Source organism: Callithrix jacchus, chromosome 12 (assembly GCF_049354715.1).
Source record: "Callithrix jacchus isolate 240 chromosome 12, calJac240_pri, whole genome shotgun sequence".
Classification (NCBI taxonomy): Eukaryota; Metazoa; Chordata; class Mammalia; order Primates; family Cebidae; genus Callithrix; species Callithrix jacchus.
The window spans coordinates 105,699,860-105,719,259 of NC_133513.1; the positions used below are offsets into that span (position 1 = coordinate 105,699,860).

General features: G+C 42.2%; 1 protein-coding gene across 10 annotated transcripts in view; it reads left to right on the top strand.

The window, feature by feature from the left end:
* The window catches only part of VTI1A (vesicle transport through interaction with t-SNAREs 1A), a 419,756-nt gene that overhangs the window by 313,622 nt on the left and 86,734 nt on the right, over positions 1-19,400 (top strand). The window contains exon 8 of one of the 10 annotated variants that reach the window (XM_078346500.1): positions 17,846-18,877. The exons of 8 other annotated variants lie outside the window; for them this stretch is intronic. In XM_078346500.1, the coding sequence (XP_078202626.1) occupies positions 17,846-17,900 (55 nt within the window). In that variant the 3' untranslated portion in view covers positions 17,901-18,877. Of the gene's footprint in view, positions 1-17,845; positions 18,878-19,400 lie in introns of those variants that run through there. One more of the 10 variants, XM_009010286.5, reaches the window with a different exon arrangement.

Genomic DNA, 19,400 nt, shown 5'->3' on the forward strand with positions numbered 1-19,400 from the left:
GTCACGCTCTGTCACCCCAGGCTGGAGTGCAATGGCACCATCTCGGCTCACTGCAACCTCCACCTCATGGGTTCAAGTGATTCTCCTACCTCAGCCTCCTGAGTAGCTGGGAATACAGGTGCAGGCCACCACCCCAGACTAATTGTATTTTTTGTAGAGACGGGGTTTTGCCATGTTGGCCAGACTGGTCTTGAATTCATGGCCTCAAGTGATCTGCCCACCTCAGCCTGCCAAAGTGCTGGAATTACAAGCATGAGTCACCGCACCTGACCTGTTGCTTTGCTTTTTTTAATGATATTTTTAATATGACAGTAATATATGTTTCTTTTTAAGAATAAGAAAACAGAAAAACTTTAAAAGAAAATAAAAGTCATCTGTAATCTGGCCACCCAAAGATACCCATTCTAATTTTTTGGCACATTTTCTTCCAATCGTTTGTTTTTGCTTTTTACAAAACATGTAAATAGAATTATTGTTTACTTTTTCCACTTGACAGCATGTGGACATTTTATATGCTATGAACTATTGTTTAGGAGTCTGCACAGTTTAATCTTCTGCTGGATATTTTGTTTATAATTTTTCATCATTATAAATAACATTGCCCCGAGCAGCTTTGCATGTAAGCATTGTCACTTATTTCAGTCCAACATATATTTGCAAATAGCATTTCTGCAATAACTACCTGTATGTAAGGTAGCATGTGACTGTAGGACCCACACTGAACCTGCAGAAATCTGTGGAATGGGAAGTTTTCAAGATCAGCATGAACAGGAAGGCTCATGGAGGAGGCAGGCCTTGCACAGGGTAGTATAGTCTTAGAGTCCCATATTACTTCAGATTCTCTCAAAACCCTCAGCTTGCCCTTTCTTATCATCTCTATCTTTGCCAGCTCAGGCCTAGCAACTCCACCACCTACATCCACTCCCATCTCAAGCTTTAATTCTTTGATCCACAAACATTTGTCTACTTTAGGATCACCTGGGTACAGGTTAAAAAGAAAGACTCCTGGACCCCGTCCTAGATGTGCTAAATCAGAACCTGTGGCACAGGATTCAGGAATGTACATTTTTAAATGCGCCCAAAGTGATTCCAGGGTAAGACATCCAAGACCCAGTGCTACAGGAGCAAGTGCTGGTTGCAGCCACGAGGGCCGGCCCACAGTATTCAGGAGCAAGGGCTTAGGCTGAGAGCTGTGGGATCAGGCTCTGGCCCTGACATTCACCACTGTGTGGCCCTGGGCGAGTCACCTTGCTTACTGAGTCTGTTTCAACTTCTGTGAAAGGAGGATCATAATAGAAGATCCCTCCAAGACCGGTGGTGAAGATTGAATGAGGTGCTTACAGGTGGCCCAGCCCCTGGCCATTCATTATTACAAAGATGCCTACCTGCTGCTCATGCTTTAAAGAGAAATGATATGAGCCTTTTATCTTGGCTTGGAGCTGAGCTCACCAATGACACCCTGAGCTGTAAAAATGGCCTCAGAGATGAGTCTCCTGCCCTGTTCCCTTCCAGGCCTCTCCTGCCTCCCTACCCCAGCCAGCTACCAGAGGGGAGGTCTTTGGTGGCATCTGATTGGTAGAAATGCATCCTTGGTTGGGAGCCAAGTTGAGCTACAGTGAGAGGGAAAAAGAAGCCTGAGGCAACGCTGATGTGGAGAGGTGTGACTGGAGAAACTCCAGGACCCTCCACCAGAGGAAGCCAGCTTGAACTTTCATTCCTGGTTTGATCAAGGTAGTGTAAAAATGGACCCCAAAGGTCTTCAGATGGAAAACTAGGTTTTAGGTTTCACTTATGAGCTGTGGTTAAAGCCAAATGCTCATTCCACTCAAATTGTGTGGGTGGATCACTTTCCTCCCACTGTTGAAGTATCATGTTTTGAGCTGCTAATAAACTTAATAAAACCCGTTTCTTATTTCCCTGAGCGTTCAGAGTTTGTTCACATGCCCTGCTGAACCAACGTTTGGAGACACTGCGTTAGAAAGTATTTTTGTTGGAAACAAACAACGGACACAGTTCAACTGCAAAAAGCACTTCTGAAAAAGCTGCTTTTCTTCAGTGTCAAGCTTGCAAAGAGCCATCTGAATTCAGGGAATCCTCCCTGTCAACCATAACACCTACACAAAGTATGAAGGAATTTTGTTTTATTGGTTCAAGAGGCAGATTCAAAGGAACTGCATGCTTTTCTACTCCCACGGAAGCTCCCACCTGTCCTTCTCCACCCACCGCCCCCAACCCCAAAAGTCCCTCATTGCCACTGATGGCTCATTGTTCCAGCACTCCAGGTCTGCCTGGATCAGAAGACATCGGGTACATTTCAGGGTCTAACCAAACCCACCTCTTCTCAGAGTGAGTGGTGATTGAATGTGGATGCTGTAATTAAACACAACAAAAACACACAGCTAAGAAGTGGTGGGGCAGTTTGGGATGGGAGAACAATTCCCATCACTTTCCAATGGGGAATACCGGAACTATCTCAGCCTGTGTTGCAAAGAGCCAGAAATGAAGAAGGATAGGGAAGATAAAAACACAGAAAAATATGCAGGAATCCTCACGAAGAACTAGAATCTAGGGAGGGAGAAATAGATGGTTGAACAATTTCAACCACAGTAGTTCTCCCTCATCCAACAGGAATACATTCCAAGTCCACCAGTGGATGCGTGAAAGCTTGAACCATGGATAGTACCAAGCCCTGTTTATGCTGTTTTTCCCTGTACATGTATACCTATGATAAAGTTTAGGCACATTAAGAGATTAACAGCAATCACTAAGAATAAAACAGAACAGTTACAACAATATACTCTAATAAAAATTATGTGAATGTGGTCTCTCTCTCTCTCTCGCTCTCTCTCTCTCTCTCTCTCTCTCAAAATATCTTAATATTTTCAGACCTTGGGTGGCTAAAACTGCAGAAAGTGAAACCATGGATAACAGTGGGGGCGGGGCTACTATATCCTCTTCTGTTCTAAAATGTTAAAACGGAGTGTTGAGACTCATCATAATTTGTTATGTCTGTGATATTTTGATTACCAGCGTGTGTGTGTTGAGTCAGGGACAGAGATGAGATCTTATTTTAATATAAGAAAAACCAACATACAGATGTTTGTTGATATATAAATTCACATTTGATTTAAGAATGCAGAAATGGGACATAGAACCCTTGTCAGCACTGCTTTATTTTAGTGATCATTGAACCAGTTTTATATGTGAGCCTTAAACTTTTTTTTATTTTCAAGGCTGAAAAAATTAAAGTCAACCTCTTACTCGGGCTCACACATATCATAGGCTGTAGGTCTTGAGGACTCCGCTGCTTCTTAACAAAGTGAGTGTGAGATCTTTGCTCTTTGGTGCAGTGAAAAGCTGAAAATTACAATGCCATGCCCATGTTTGCTGAAGTGATCACCCTTAGATTCTGTGGGGCTTATCTTCTGGTATAATCAGCATGGCCCTCTTAAATAGAGCTCTCTGGAAAACACAGATCTACTGGTAAGGTTTGTTTTAATTTCAGTCTAACAGCCTTAGGATTACCCCTCAAGACTATATCGTCAGGCTTTTGTACAAACAAGGAGCTTACACAAAACTGCCATTATAATGGTGGCTTGAGGGGAGGAAAAAGCCTTGTTTGCTTGATTGAGTTATGATTGTATAGGGAACAAATAACGGCTTTCTTTCCTCAAACATAACAGTTATGTCTTACTCTCACTAATAATGCCACAGTTTCTTTTAAAAAAATATTTACACAGCCTGACGTTATTCTTAATGTCAATGCAATGTGTTACCTCTAGGTTAAAATCCAGTTTTAATCCTATAAGCTAGAAAAATAAGTTCGATTTTACACAATTGAGTTTGGAAACTGTTGATTCTGTAGCTGTATTTATTACCAGTGCTTGGTCCCTTTCCCTCCTCCTCTCCCTTCTCTTTCTCCCTCTCTCTCTCTTTCTCCCTCTCCCTCTCTCTCTCTGTATATCTGTATATGAATATATTAATGTATGTATATATCAGTCTATGTATCTTTGTGTATCTCTACACATGTAGCAATCTTGTTCTTGCCATAAGAAACTGTCTTCTTTCGTTTTCTGAATATCTACTCCCTGTTCTCAGTAAACAAAGTCTTTTACAGTGAACTGATTTACTGCAGTCCTAGGCAGCATTATGCTTTATCCTGCCTTCCTCTCCAACGAAGTTAAATGGCTGTTCTTTGATAGTTGTTGCACTGGATACATTACAGTTTTATTTACTAGATTTTATTTAAAGTCTCTCTTAAATAAAAATGGATGGGAAAGCGTCATTGCTGGGTAAATACGGTATTTCAGCCAAGGGGTGGTCAAGCGCTGGTATCATGGTGTCTGTAGGTCTTATTTCACATGGTTTCAAGGGCCACAGCCCCCTTCTCTACAGTTAGGCTCATAGGGGATGCTAGAGCCAGTGTTTCAGATGCAGCTCTGTAGCTGCACGATATAAAGGGCGAGGGCCAAAAACGAACCAAAAAAGTGAAATCAGGAGTGAAGTTGGACAAAACTAGGCTGAGAACTTTTTTTTTTCTCCTGAATGGAAAGCAGATAGTAATCCAGAAACACGAAGACAGAAAGCTTCCTACAAATTGGTATAGAAGCCATAGTTAAAGCTTCCTAAAGTGAATTTGAAATTACTTTGGCCCTGTATTAGAAACTGAGTGCTTTTTCAGTTTTCCAAATCTATCTTTAAATATTAGTTTCTGTGAGTATATTTGGTCAGGAGATTTGAATGAGGATATTATAACTTCAACAGGACTAACTAATTTTAATCAGCTAATTTGGCATTTAAAAAGGACTACAGGTCATTGTAATTATGCAAGGATATGCAGTCATTAGCTTCCATATTCCAATTTCTCATTAATATCTACCCGGAAGAGAGTTGTTGAATATGAGGCTGTCACCACTGCCTGAAAATGAATGTTTTCACTTGAAAATGTGGCTGACTTTCCCTCCCAGCAACTTCCAGAATTGATTTCCATGCTGGGCCTGGATAGCAGTTCCCTTTGGGTTTCAGGGCCATGTCGCACATACTTGTAATGGATCAAGACAGTTAAATCTCACTGATCCAGCTCAGCACAACCAAAAGATCTGGGCTGAGGCTAGTTTTAAATATATATACAACAAGAGCCACAGCTGAAGGATGTTTCTGCATAGCCTCAACCCCTGCCTTTTGGCACCAAAAACTGCATACCCAGACAGCCCCTGCCACTTGGCACTGGACTCAGAAGCCTATTAGTGGTGCCACTTTGGTGAGTGGAGAATGAATGACTGAGCATGTGGCCTCTTGGTGACTTAAAGTATACCACTGGCCTTTGTTACGAGTCTCACATCCAGCCGTAATTTTATATGCCTCACCTGCACTAAGGTGATGAGATTGAATTGAGTTCTTGCTGCTTTTCTGCCTGTTGGTGCTAAGAGCATGTTGCTCTGCTTTGTAGCTCTGAGGAATAAATTTAATGGCCTGGTGACAGTTAGAACTCTGCCTCGCTGAGTTGTGAGACTTCAGAGCCCTGTGTTTGGGAGTTTTGTACATTGTATTGATATAAGCTCTCTTTGTTTAGGACCTATTTTATCCTTCATCTCCATTTAGCTCTCAGGTGTTGTTTTATTAAAATACGCATCAAGGTCATTGAGTCTCTTCCTTTGACCTCTAGCACCACGCTTTTACTGCCCACTGCCATATAACACAAAGAATACGCGGTAAACTCAGACGCTGCTTCACTGGCATACTTATACAACCATCCCCTGATTTCAATCGGTTTATCCATCTGAGTCATGCCACAGCACCCTCTCCAGCTAACAGCATCCCAAGAATGTGTAGCATTTCAGGGAGAAAAGAAGAGAGAGGTGGAAGGAAAGATTTTAAATGGTTGCAGTTATGCCTGCAGCGACTGTCTCCAGCTTCCCTGGGAGTTGTTTAGGGATTCCCAACAGACTGATGTCCAACCTATACATTGAGGATGGCAGCCCCATTCGTGGACATGGCACCCTCTGGAACCCTTCGTTAAGGGTAGGAATCTTATCTCTCCTGTGCCTGCAGTTTTGGGATGTGGTTTGCATGCATGCGGTCAGTAACCAACTACTTAACCCCAATCAGTGCCTGCAACGCTTGATATGTCGATCACTGCAGCCAGTTGCAGGCAATTCTTGGTTTTCTATGGAAATGGAGAAGACTTACAGTGTGGTTAACCCAAAATAGTGAATAATGCAAGAGTCATCTTTTGAGAATTATCTTCAGTTGGTTCTGTTTTTACGGAAGTGCTCTGCCTTCCCAGTTATATTTTGCTTAAGCCAACGTGGTGTTTAAAATGTTGTTAATTCTTTATTTTATATAGAATGATATATTTTAAGTATTAGAAAATTATAGGGAATTGTGAAGAAAATAAAGACCACCATACTCATACCGTCAGTAGTGCTTTTGCTGAATATCTTTCTGGACATTTTTCTCTGGATATATACATGTATAGATATAAATTTTCAATTAAGTTGAGCTTTTTCATTTTACTTAGGATCGTGATCCTGGTTAATGTCAGCACTGTGATCATGGGTAATTCCACATCAGTTAATTCATCTTCGCATCACTATTTTTGTCATCTGTATCGTAGTTGGTGTCGTCAGTGCACCACAGTTTGCCCATACAAATCTCTGTTAGTGAATATTTGCATTATTTTTAAATTAGAGTTAACCATGTTATAATTTACACTCCTGTACATACATATACCTGTGCGCAGATGTACTGATATATCCTTAGAGTTAATGACCAAGGGTGGCATTGCTGGGTCGTTTAAAATTTTTCAAAATGATGCCAAAGTACTTTTCAAAAAAGCTGCTTAAACCCACATTCCTACGACAGCAGTGATCCCCATGTCCTGGTCAGGTATTATAATTACCTTTCATCTTTGTTAACTTGACAAGTGAAAGGGAAATTACATCATATTATTGTACCTGTTTCCTGGTTTACTAAGTGAATCTGAGCATGCTAAAATACCATTTCTATTTCTTGCTTTGTAAATTGCCAGTTCATATCCTCTTTTTTTTTTTTTTTTTTTTTGAGATGGAGTCTTGGCTCTGTCACCCAGGCTGGAGTGCAGTGGCACAATCTCAGCTCACTACAGCCTACACCTCCCAGGTTCAAACAATTCTGTCTCAGCTTCCCAAGTAGCTGGGATTACAGGCACTCACCACTACACTCAGCTAATTTTTGTATTTTTAGTAGAGATGAGATTTCACCATTTTACCCAGGCTGGTTTTGAACTCCTGGCCTCAAGTGATCTACCTGTCTTGGCCTCCCAAAATGCTGAGATTACAGGTGCCAGCCACCTTGCCTGGCCTGTTTTTCCTTTTAAGCAATACATTTATGTTTAATTTATTGAAAAATATTTATTGAATACCAATTATGTGCTAAAACACTGCTAGGTGCTGGGGAAGTGTGGTGAGCAAAAGGGACACAGTTTCTGCCCTTAATATAGTGGAGAAAACAGACATTAATCAAATAATCACACATCTTTGAAGGTAATTGTGATGAATGTTATGAAGGAGAGCGTCATGATGCAGTGGGACTAGATGATAGGCAAATGATTCCCAAACTCACCAGGCACCAGAATCCCCTGGAGGGATTGTTAAAACAAAGCCCAGATGTCTGGGCCGTACTCCTAGAGTTTCTGATTCAGCAGGGCTGAGTGGAGCCTGAGAATCAGCATGTCTAAACTATCTCTCTGTGTTGCTGATGATGCCTGTCCAGAGACCACATCTGGAGAACCTGTGGTCTAGAGATTTTGCCTTGACAGGAGGCCAGGCAGGTTAATGAAAAAGTGATGCCTCAGCTGAGATGTGAAGGCATTACCTAGATGCTCCTATCACAGAAAAGAACTTGTGCTAGAGCCCTGTGGTGAAAGTGGTCAGAGGACAAGTGACAGAGCTAGGCCAGTGTGTCTGGAGAAGCAAGAGAAAGGAGAGAGTGGTATGAGGCCAGGGCCAGAGCTGTAGGTGTAGTAGGACATGCTAAGGAATGTTAAGGCATTTTGACAAGGTTAAACCTAAAAGGAGACATCAGGCAATAAAGAAAGCATTCCATGGAAAGAAACAAAAGTCAGAGTTTAAAACTGAGTACAAGCAATGCACCAAGTGTGGAAATTATAGGTTAATAATGTAAAGCTCAATAGATGGTAGCCAGTACTTTCTAAGATAAAAGAAATTATTAGTTACTTTGAATTTTTGTTTATAAACTTAAGAAATTATTATAGAGTTACTTTAAATTTTTGTTTATAAACTTTGCTAAATTCAATTAGGAGCTATGTATAAACTCGGGTTCAAATATAATTTTAGATTTATTAGTTAGAACGAAGCTTTTTCTGCAAACAGTTGGTATCTGATTCTTACCTGCTGGTTGCTCCAGGCAACCTCACTTGAAGAGGAAACTATTGCATTCAAATTAATAGTCAATAGGAAAATCAGGAACCAGATTCTCCTTGGAAGAAATGCTAGTGTTCTTCAAAGAGGAGAGAAAAATACTTGCTTCAGATTAGCAAAAAGTGCTCAAGGAATCCTATGGTCCAAAGAACTCAAATCTCCCATTGGATTCCTACTGTAAAGAGGAGAGAGTGATGACTTTTAGCAGGGGTGCTAGAAAACATGGCTTGTATGCATCTTCATAAACCTTTTCCTTAGTTAGCTGGGGGCAAAGGAAATTTAGCATAGCACAGGTATTCTAAGTATGTATAAGTACTTTAAGAAGTTGTGCAACTGGTTTACCGGCAGGTAACTTGGATGAGATGGAAGCCGAGGATTTCTTTCTTAGAAGCTATAAAGGGAAAAAGGAAATAAGACCCATGCCAATTGTAGTTTAATGAGAAAAATGTAGCAATATTACATTGAGGAGTTCTTTAAATCTTGCTCCATATCCTTTTACGATACATATCCTTTAAAGCAGAGTTGAAAGCTACTGATTTCTTAGCCATATGAGTTTTTATTCTTTAAAAGGGGAATGATTTCATCAGTGTCAGAATCTGTGGCTTAAAGTTGACTTTTCAATCCATATTGGAATAATAGTAATAGCTAGCATTTATTTAGTGCCTTCTATATGTCAGGTACTGTGCTAAGCTCTTATATGTATTGTCGCGTTTTAATTCTCACGGCAATCTTTGGGTAAGTACTTTTATCATCTCCTGCTACAGATGGTAAAGCCAAGGCCCAAAGTCATAACTAGTAAGTGGGGATCCTGGAATTTGAATCCAGATGGTCTGAACTCAGAACCCATACTCAACCATTTGTCTGTTTTGCTTCCCTAAGTCCCTTCTTTCCCTGGAGGCAGCAAACCCTAATTGCAGACCTGGTGCCTAAAAGGAAGTAAGTGCTTATTCATTGCTGAATATCAAGTAAAATCTGTCAGATTAAAGCACAAGGAGAGAAACCATTCTAGTGTACTGTGTAAAATATATGTGTGCCGGTTCTGAAAACAGGAGGGCATAAACTAATAACAGCATGGCATATACTGGAACAGGGGGAGGACAAACTCCCTAATGTTAAATGCCTGTGTGTGAGTTTTCAACTAAAAGGTCTTGCCTGCTTGCCTACCTTATTCCTTCCTTCCTTGTTTTCTTTCTGTTTCTCTGTATTCTCCCAATTTTTTGGTTGCAATTAAAAATAATAATTTTTAAAATTGTTTGAAGACCAATAGGACATTTAACCAACTTATTTTTTATTTTTTTATTGATTTTTTGAGATGGAGTCTCACTCTGTTGCCAGGCTGGAGTGCAATGGCACAATCTTGGTTCACTGTAACCTCTGGCTCCCTGGTTCAAGTGATTCTCCTGCCCCAGCCTCCCAAGTAGCTGGGATTTCAGGCATGCGCCACCACGCCCAGCTAATTTTTGTATTTTAGGAGTAGAGATGGGGTTTCACCATGTTGGCCAAGATGGTATCGACCTCCTGACCTCGTGATCCACCCGCCTTGGCCTCCCAAAGTGCTGGGGTTTGGCTAGCAAAGGGAAATAACATGCCATCATGTAAGGCATGGTGAGATGGTATAAAGGCCAGAATGTTCTGGGCCCTCCACCCCTTCGTAGGACCAGTCTTGTCATCAGGCATCTTTGGGAGGGTGGCCTGCAGGTGTGTGGGTGTCTCTCAGTCTGGATATGATGAGGAAGTGACATCTGTTGGGGGCCTGCTCTCCCCAGAATCGCAGCTGAAATTTATCACCATGCTTCACACCATGTGTTCCAGAGGCACTGGTGTCACAGAAGCGGGACACGTATTACTTCCCCCTTGGATCTTCATGCCTTTCCTGGACTTCTGTGCTCCCATCTCCTCTTCCCAACTTCATGTGATAGGTGACCTTCGGGACCAAGCCAGGCTTCCTTCCACCCCTCTCTGTCCCTGCCCCACATATTCCACATCCAATTCTGACCTTCAGTGGCTTGCAGCTCCCTGAAGATATTGTATAAGAGAATGAAGTGATTTACATAATTAAAACAAATTGGCTGACAAGTGTGAGGATCCATTGTTCTGGTATAATGGAATGATTTAGATGCTTTGAGAGACACAAGGCTGAAGAGAAAGAGCCTCTGCCACCCTGGAAATGTAATCACTGCTCCACAAGGCTCTTTCTGGAGAGGCTTAGGGTGAATAGAGCAGGACGTGGCAGTTGTCTCTGGAAGAAAGCATAAGACCAAAATAGAAGACTCTTAGCTTGGCAAGTTGGCCTTCTCGACTTTAAGCATATGATGCAATTCCTGGGGCCACTGCTACAGTCCAAGGGGACGTTTGGGATCCCTCATGATCGTACCAGTTCACCCATTACCTTTGGGTTTTTTCTTTATTTTTTATTTTTTTGGTATGTTTCTACCCTCAACCTCTGTCTATTCTGGTTCTCCGATGCCACAAAGAAAGCATCTTCAGAAACCAATTAGGATTTCAGATTAAAAGAAACCAAAGAGGCATGACAACTAGAAAACTAAGTGCAGTTCGTGATCCCAGGTTGAATCCTGGAACAGGGGTGAGGGTGGGGAAAGCAATAAAGAGCATTGCTAGGGCAATTGACAGCACAGGCTGTGGTCTCCATGTGAGTATTAGATCATTATTAAATTTCCTGATTTGGGTAAATACATTAGAATCGTGGAGCCTCATGTCTGCAACTGACTCTCAAATCGTTCTCAATGCAGTATGTGTTTCTACAGACAAACAGAGAATGGTGCAGCTCATGGTGCAAAATAATAATAATTAGTAAATCTCCGTGAAGGGTATAGAAACTCATTTTTCTTGAAACTTCTCTCTTAAGTTTAAATTTATTTCAAAATAAGTTTGTTTTGTTTTGTTTAAAACCCAAGCCCATTAGGAAGTTAATTCTGACCTTTTAGGTTTTTTTTTTTTTTGAGACGGAGTTTCGCTCTTGTTACCCAGGCTGGAGTGCAATGGCGCCATCTCGGCTCACCACAACCTCCGCCTCCTGGGTTCAGGCAATTCTCCTGCCTCAGCCTCCTGAGTAGCTGGGATTACAGGCACGTGCCACCGTGCCCAGCTAATTTTTTGTATTTTTAGTAGAGACGGGGTTTCACCATGTTGACCAGGATGGTCTCGATCTCTTGACCTCATGATCCACCCGCCTCGGCCTCCCAAAGTACTGGGATTACAGGCTTGAGCCACCGCGCCTGGCCAATTCTGACCTTTTAGGACTGACAGTTACTCATTTCTTTAAAGAAAAACTTGGAAGGGCTAGCAAAGGGAAATAACATGCACAGTCCAAATAAATTTTGTGTGAATCAGGGACAGCTAAAATTTGCAATTAATTACATCTACAAGTAAGTTGGAAACCCAGATCACCACCACAGCCTTGCTGACTTCAGAACACAGACAAAAGGCCTTGCTTATACCCTGACGCAGGACGTGGCTCTCATTACAAGGGCCTCATTACAAGGTTATCACAGCTAGAAAGTGAGCCCTTCATGTATGTGGAAGGATTCTATGCTGCCTCTTGTGGAGTCGGTGAGGGCTTTGTCATTTCATCTGCAGGGTCTGTTTCTCTCTCATTCTCACAAGGAAGAAAGTGAGTTGACTTACAGTCCGAGTCCATTTGGACTATTAGATGAAAACATGGAATTTCCCTACCTTCAGGTCTTAGATAAGCCAGACTTGCCAACAATAGCCTCCTAGTTCATGCCTGGGTGCACCACCCCTCCATAAGCTGGAGGTCCCCGGTGAGGTGGAGTCTTGGTGAGGTATAAATGCCCTCCGGGTATCTCCCTTAGGTTCTGCTCCGGTGTGAGATCAGGTTTGCAAGCCAATGTCATTTCAAGGGCTTTTCTTAGAGATGATATTGGCACCAATGCACGCATCCCGTTGCTCTGCATAGGACTGGAAAGGTCTATGGCAGCATCTAAGAGGTCTCACTTCTTTTAGCTTCCTGTTGCAACACCACAGATCTGAGAGCATAGCCTGGAGAAAGAGCAGGCAGGAATATGGGAAAGGACCCAGTTCAGAGGTGGCATGCTTGCGTACCCTAGCAACCAGGTGGGCACCACAGTGGATGAAACGGGCCAGGAGGTGATGAGGAGAACTGGAGAGGGAGCACCCTACCCAAGAGGCTTCTCAGAATCCACCCCGTGGTTGCCATGGGGGCATGTAGGCCCTCTGGAGTCATATCGTTTGGAGTTTCCAGAATGCCTGCATTCTGGATTACAAATCTTCCCATTTGTTAATGTTGGCAAGGATTTTTGTTATTATGATTATTATTATTAAAAACCAAACAGGCCAAACCAACACATCTGTAGGCAGAATCTGGCAATGGGCTGCCAGTTGGCGACCTCTGATCGGATCCAGCTTACTCATATTACATGTTTGACACTTTTATTCCACAGTTATTGGACTCCAGCTGGCTGCTGGTAACCAGAGACGGCAAGTAACTGGCCTAAGATTACACAGGAAGTTAATGGCAGAGGCAGGCATACTGTGTGAAAGTGTTAAACTCATGTAGTCTGTCCAGTATGACACGGAAACAACAATTTGGCTGAAAGATGCAGCCTCATGAACAAAAGTGATAAATTCCAAATGTTTTCTTAAAAAGAAAATTAATGCCGTATTAAATCTTATAACACCCTGCTTCTGCCACCTTTGTAGAAGTATCTCCCTAAAACTCACCCAGTAGGTTTCTTCCTAATCACAAATTGGTTTTCAGAAACAAATAGGGTTAAAGATGATATTCAGCATGTCAGCTGCAGGGGAAAAAGTGACCCTTCTCCCATCTTCAAATGACGTGTTTTAGAAATAGACAGGACAGATAGGACTAATACCTTCTCTCTAAGGATGTTTCTGGCTCTCCCAGAAACACTTTGAGTTGTTTTGAATGGAGAGGCTTTCGGGATTCCCCAGGACCCGAGGAAAGGATGGCTTGCATTAGCACACACTCGGGCGCCCTTTCCAGCGCAATGCCTCATGTAACCAGTGTTCACATGTGCCCAGATTCAAAGTCAGGTGGACCTGGGTTCAAATCGAGCTAGTAAGCACGGCCACTTACTAGCTGTCTGACCTTAGAGAATTTTCCTCATCTTTAAATGGAGATTAAAGTAGTACCTACCTCAGAGAGTAGTTGGAAGAGCTAAATGAGATAATTTCTGTACAACACTCAGTTTGGAGCTTGGCAGGCAGCATGTGCACAGAAATGAGTCGGTTCTCATCACCATTGTTCCTTCTTTCCATCCTGCAAGCGTTGAATGGGGAAAGCACTTCTGAAATGAGCAGTACCCCTGCCCACATGAGGCCGACCGTCAGAACTGGGGAAGGAACGGGAGGAAGGGTTTGCTCGCTCCACAGCAGAGCAGCTGTGCAAGAGCTGCTTGTACTTTTGTTGTTTCAGGGAGTTTCGGGGTATTTTCTTTTTTGGTACCTGCTTTATTGATATATAATTCACAAAACCTACAATGCACCCATTTAAAGTATACAATTCAATGGAATTTTTTAAGTATACTTTGATATGTGTAACATCATCATAGTCAATTTTAGAACCTTTTTATCATTTTAAAAAGAAACCCTGTACCTTTTGGCTGTCATCTTCAATCTCCTCATTCCTCCAGCCCTATGCAACCATGAATCTGTTTTCTCTATAGAGATGCCTAATCTGACCATTTCATATAAATGGAATCATAGAATATGTGATTTTTCTGTGACTAACTTCTTTCACTTAGTGTAATATTTTTACGGTTTAGCTTGGTTATAACATGTCAGTATTTTGTTCCTTCTTTATGGTCAAATAATATTCCATTGTATGGATATACCATGCCATGTTTTGTTTATTCTTCAGCCAGTGGACAATTAGGTTGTTTCTGCCTTTTGGCTATTGTGAACATTTGGCTGCTATGAACATTTGTGCACAAGTCTTTGTGTGGACATACATTTTTATTTCTCTTCGATATATACCTTGGAGTGGATTGGCTAGATCAAATGGTAACTCGATGTTCAACTTTTTGAAGAACTGGCAAACTGCTTTCCAAAGCAGCTGTACTATATCCCCATTAGCACCATAAGGTTTTGATTTATCCACATGCTCACCAACACTCATGATTATGAGACTTTTCAATTCTAGCCATCCCAGTGGATGAGAAGTGGTATCTCATTGTGGTTTTGATTTGCTTTTCACTAATCCTAAAGATACTGAGCAAGTTTTCATGTGCTTATTGGTCATTTTGATGTCATCTTTGGAGAGATCTATTCAGATCCTTTGCTCACATTTTAATTGGGTTGCCTTTTTATTACTACATTGTAAGAGTTTTTTAATATAGACTAGATACACCTTATTGTATATATGATTTGCAAACATGTTCTCCTATTTTACAACGTATCTTCTTACTTTCTTGATAGTTTCCTTTGAAACACAAAAGTTTTTAATTTTGTTAAGTCCAATTTATTTTCTTTTGTTGCTTGAGCTTTCAGTGTCACATCTAAGAGTCTGTTGTTAAAACCCACACCACAAGATTTACCACTCTGTTATTGGCTAAGAGAATTATCATTTTGGCTCTTTCATTTAGGTCTTTGATCTAGTTTGAGTTATGTTTATATATGCTGTGAGGTAAGGGTCCAACTGTCTTCTTTTGCTTGTGGATGTCTAGATGTACAGCCATGTTTTTGAAGGAAGAAAAAAATTGTGGATTGATGTGATCATCACCAAGACACAGCTCAGCCCAGTCCACCTTGGAAACCCATTAGTCAGTCAGAACAGAACTGACCGACTGGCATAGGTCATTCAGAGCAGAACAGGGTGGAGTTCAGCAATCAAATGCCATTTAGCTCAAGGAACTCTAGTCTGCAAGCCATGGAGTGTAACTCTAAAACTCATAACGTGTGCCCATTGAGTAGATAAAGTAATTACCAATAAGGTAGTAATTTAATCACCCTAATTTATACATGTCTCTCTTTTTTTTGAAACGGAGTCTTGCACTGTCACTGGGCTGGAGTACAATGGCACGATCTTGGCTCACTTTAACCTCTGCCTCCCTGGTTCACACAATTCTCCTGCCTCAGCTTCCTGAATAGCTGAGATTACAAGTGCACACTACCACACCCAGGTAATTTTTTGTATTTTTAGTAGAGACGGGGTTTCACTATGTTGGCCAGATGGGTCTCGAACTCCTGACCTTGTGATCCTCCTGCCTCGGCCTCCCAATGTCCTGGGATTACAGATATGAGCCATCATGCCCAGCCTTATACATGTCTCTTATCTCCCTACCATTTCTGGGCCTTTTGGGCAGAAGTAGGATGTAATAAAAAGAGAATTGACCTTGCTATCAGAAGTCTAGGAGCTGATTCTTGGTGACCCTTGTGACATTAGGCAAGTCACTTAACCTCTTTGAGCCTTAGTTTTCTTATCTCTAAAGTAAAATAGTAATATCAAGTTCCTAGTCTTACTGAATCAATCAAAGGAAGTTTTTCCAAGGTTTGGGAAAGCACATAGTACCTGGTGTCTAGTTGCCACACGAAGCATATATATTCACACTTATCACACTCCTCTTCCCAATTGTACCATTGAGCACACCAAAGACCAACTATGTCTCTGCTGCTTTAGATCATAGAGGCCAGAGCCCTGGAGTTCCACACAACAACCACAAATCCCAGAAGCACAAACCTGCCTCATAAACTACCCTGTGCTCAACCCATTCCTCCATCCAGATCATTAATCGTCGGAAGTCTTAGGAAAGGATGATACTTGGACACACCTCAACTCGGCTAAGGGTGTGCTTGGAAAGTGTTCACCCTCGGCACATCTCACTGTTGCAAATGGTGGCTTCAGTTTCTGGCAGGAGACAGTTGATTGGAAAGAAAATTTGTAGCCATAGGATGAAATGATTGCCCATCCAGTGCATCCTAAATGTGGGAAGAGAGGACCAAGAGGGTGTGATTTGAGATTTGCCCCTGGGCCTGAAATTCCTTCCAGTGGTGCCCTGCCTTTGGGTTAAGGCATAGTATTGTTGCCAGGATCTAATATCTTATCTGGGGTGGGCAGCAGAACCAGTGGATGTGAAGATATTGGGAGATGTAAGAAGAGCTATGCAAACATGATAAGGCACAATAACTAATGAGTAGCCACTGACATAATCACAGAAGGCCAAAGCAGAGAGGAAGAGCCCTTAGGAATCTTCCATCCAACTCCCTTATTTGGCAAAAGAAGATAGCTAGGGGTCGGAAACACTCAGCCGAGGCTGTGAGTAGCTGCAGAGCAGGACACCTAATGCCCATGCCATTTGGCACTGAGGTCAGGGAACTTGGAACATTTTGATGTGAGGGTGTTGGAGAAAATGTCACAAAAAGAGACTCAGCATTCAGGTTTGGAGCTGAGGGCACCAGAGAAACAGTTCAGGAGCTATTGTGTTGGGGAGAGAGAGGCCAAAACAGGCTGGTGCAGAGATACAAAGGCATCTGTGTTTTCTGGTAGGTTCTTATAGTTCTCCTCACTTCAGGATGCCAGAAAGAAATGGCGGGATATCCATGACCTGGGCATTCCTCTGCAACTGACCATCCAGGGGCCACCCCAGAATGACCACTTCCTCCTCTTAATTTTGGTCTTCTCACTACACAGGAGATGGGAGTGAAGGAGGTGAACTCCGAGTCTGACGGCTCTGACCAGTCTCCACGATGGGGAAAGCCAAGTCAGGGTTGGTTAGTAAATTAATCTGAGGATGAACAACTTCATGTGAGCATATTTAGAAATAAGTTTAGAGCCTGTAATCCCAGCACTTTGGGAGGCCGAGGCGGGTGGATCATGAGGTCAACAGATCGAAACCACCTTGGTCAACATGGTGAAACCCCATCTCTACTAAAAATACAAAAAATTAGCTGGGCATGGTGGCGCATGCCTGTAATCCCAGCTACTCAGGAGGCTGAGGCAGGAGAATTGCCTGAACCCAGGAGGCAGAGATTGCAGTGAGCCGAGATCGCGGTGAGCCGAGATCGCGCCATTGCACTCCAGCCTGAGAAACAAGAGCGAAACTCCGTCTCAAAAAAAAAAAGAAAAAGAAAGAAAGAAGTTTAGGGTGATGATTTTAAGTTCCACCTTTTATTTTTTTTTAATGCATCTTTTCAGGTGACATCTTTGACCTGATTAACAGAACATACATGGGCCTAATGTACAGTATTAGGAGATAATTGCAATGGATGAAAGTCACTTGAGTCAATTAACTCTTATTACCTGGAAACCATTTAGAAGAGGCAATAAATTATTGGGACAACACAATTAGCAGTCCCAGAATGAAACAGATTTTGTGTGTGTGCACGGAGAAATCCCCCCTCCTGAGGACCTGTCAAGTTCAAGGGTAGATGTTTGAAGGGATCGCTGTGCCCTTTTGTGTTCACAGGAGTGTGTTAACATGCAACGGGGCTGACATATCCCAGGCTAGACCGAAGCAATGAAATCAGCTTTCGACGCCTGAGAACAATGACGCCTGTGTCACCACCAGTCAATGGCTGCTTCAGTGCCTTGTCCCTAATAGACTCTCCCTGAACTTCAGTCAGTTGGCTGAATGATATTGAGGTTGGGTCTTGTGATTCCATTTAAAGATCATTTCTAACACCTCCACTCCTGAATTTAAAAACCTAAACGACAGCATTTAGAAAGACCTTTTTTCATCAAGTCACAGATTCTATACCAGCATGGATGGAGATGGGATAAAAACAAAGTTTTGCCTGCAGATTCTTTAAGGTACAACTGCAGTAGCAAATAGACTCCAAGAGCCTCACTGATCTTGTACATTTGTTTTCAGTCTGTGGGAGATGAATGTGTTGTCCCAGAGCAGGCCCAAGTTTAATTCAATGTGTCTTAACGCTATAGGATTCCGGGCCCCCTGGCACTTAATCTACACACCGTTTGCTTATTAAGTAAGGAACTACCCAAGAATTCTTTTGCAATGATCTGAAATAGCCTGGCATTTGCTTTCACTGACCTTTTAGTGTTTCTATCACCTAAAGCATTTTCCTTCCACTGCCGCATTACAAGCAGGATTCAAATTCCTAACAGCAGAGGGGGAAAAAAAAAATCCCAAAGCACAACAAATGTTAATGATCAACATTTCATTTTTATCGTGTTGACTATTTCAACCACAAGCTTAAAGAATTATCAAGGCAGACTGCATTAGTCCAAATAAGCTGGAAATAATAGACTGGCCAGAACTAGTGCTCAGAAGGCAGATTTATATATCGAGTAATTGAAAATGTAATAAAGAAAAAAATAATTGCCATAGGACACAGGTCTCTCTCTCTTTTGTGTGTGTTCCTCCAAATTTGTGGGTTTTAAAAATATATCACCAGATACTTTTGTGATCATCTGTGACTTCTTCGATGATGATAAATGTGCAATCTGATCTTTTAGAAGAATAAACAGTTCCTTGTTAATTAATTTATACAGCTGTCAGTGCAGCTTTCTCTGTCTTCGCACTCTAAGTGTTTCCCTGCCATAGATTTTCTTGCCGTTTCTGGCAAACCTCCAGTGAGAGCCTGGGATTTATTAGGCTGACTTGGTGCAGAGTCTATTGATTGTGGCCCCGAGGGTAATAACTAAATAGAGCCGGAGCAACAAGTCAATAACACCATTGTTGCTGCAGCCTGCATTCACTCGAGGAGTGAGATTGTTTTACAGCAGCCGAGGGTAATCGTGGGCAGATCAGTGTGTTCAACACGAGCTGCACCGTGTTAGTGCTGAGGACTATTTGAAAGCTTTCAGCGGGATCACTGGAGAATTGGGGTGGGGTACTGGGATTATGAACCCTGTGAACTCCTTCATTACAGCTTAAAGGTTTCAACTTTAGTTTTTAACATCTGCTGCAACCTCGGGGAGCTGAGGAGTAAGGTTGGTGCAGGGGAGTGCAGAAACAGGCTCTGGGCCTTAGCACGAGGCAGTCTGTTCTGGTCTGTGTC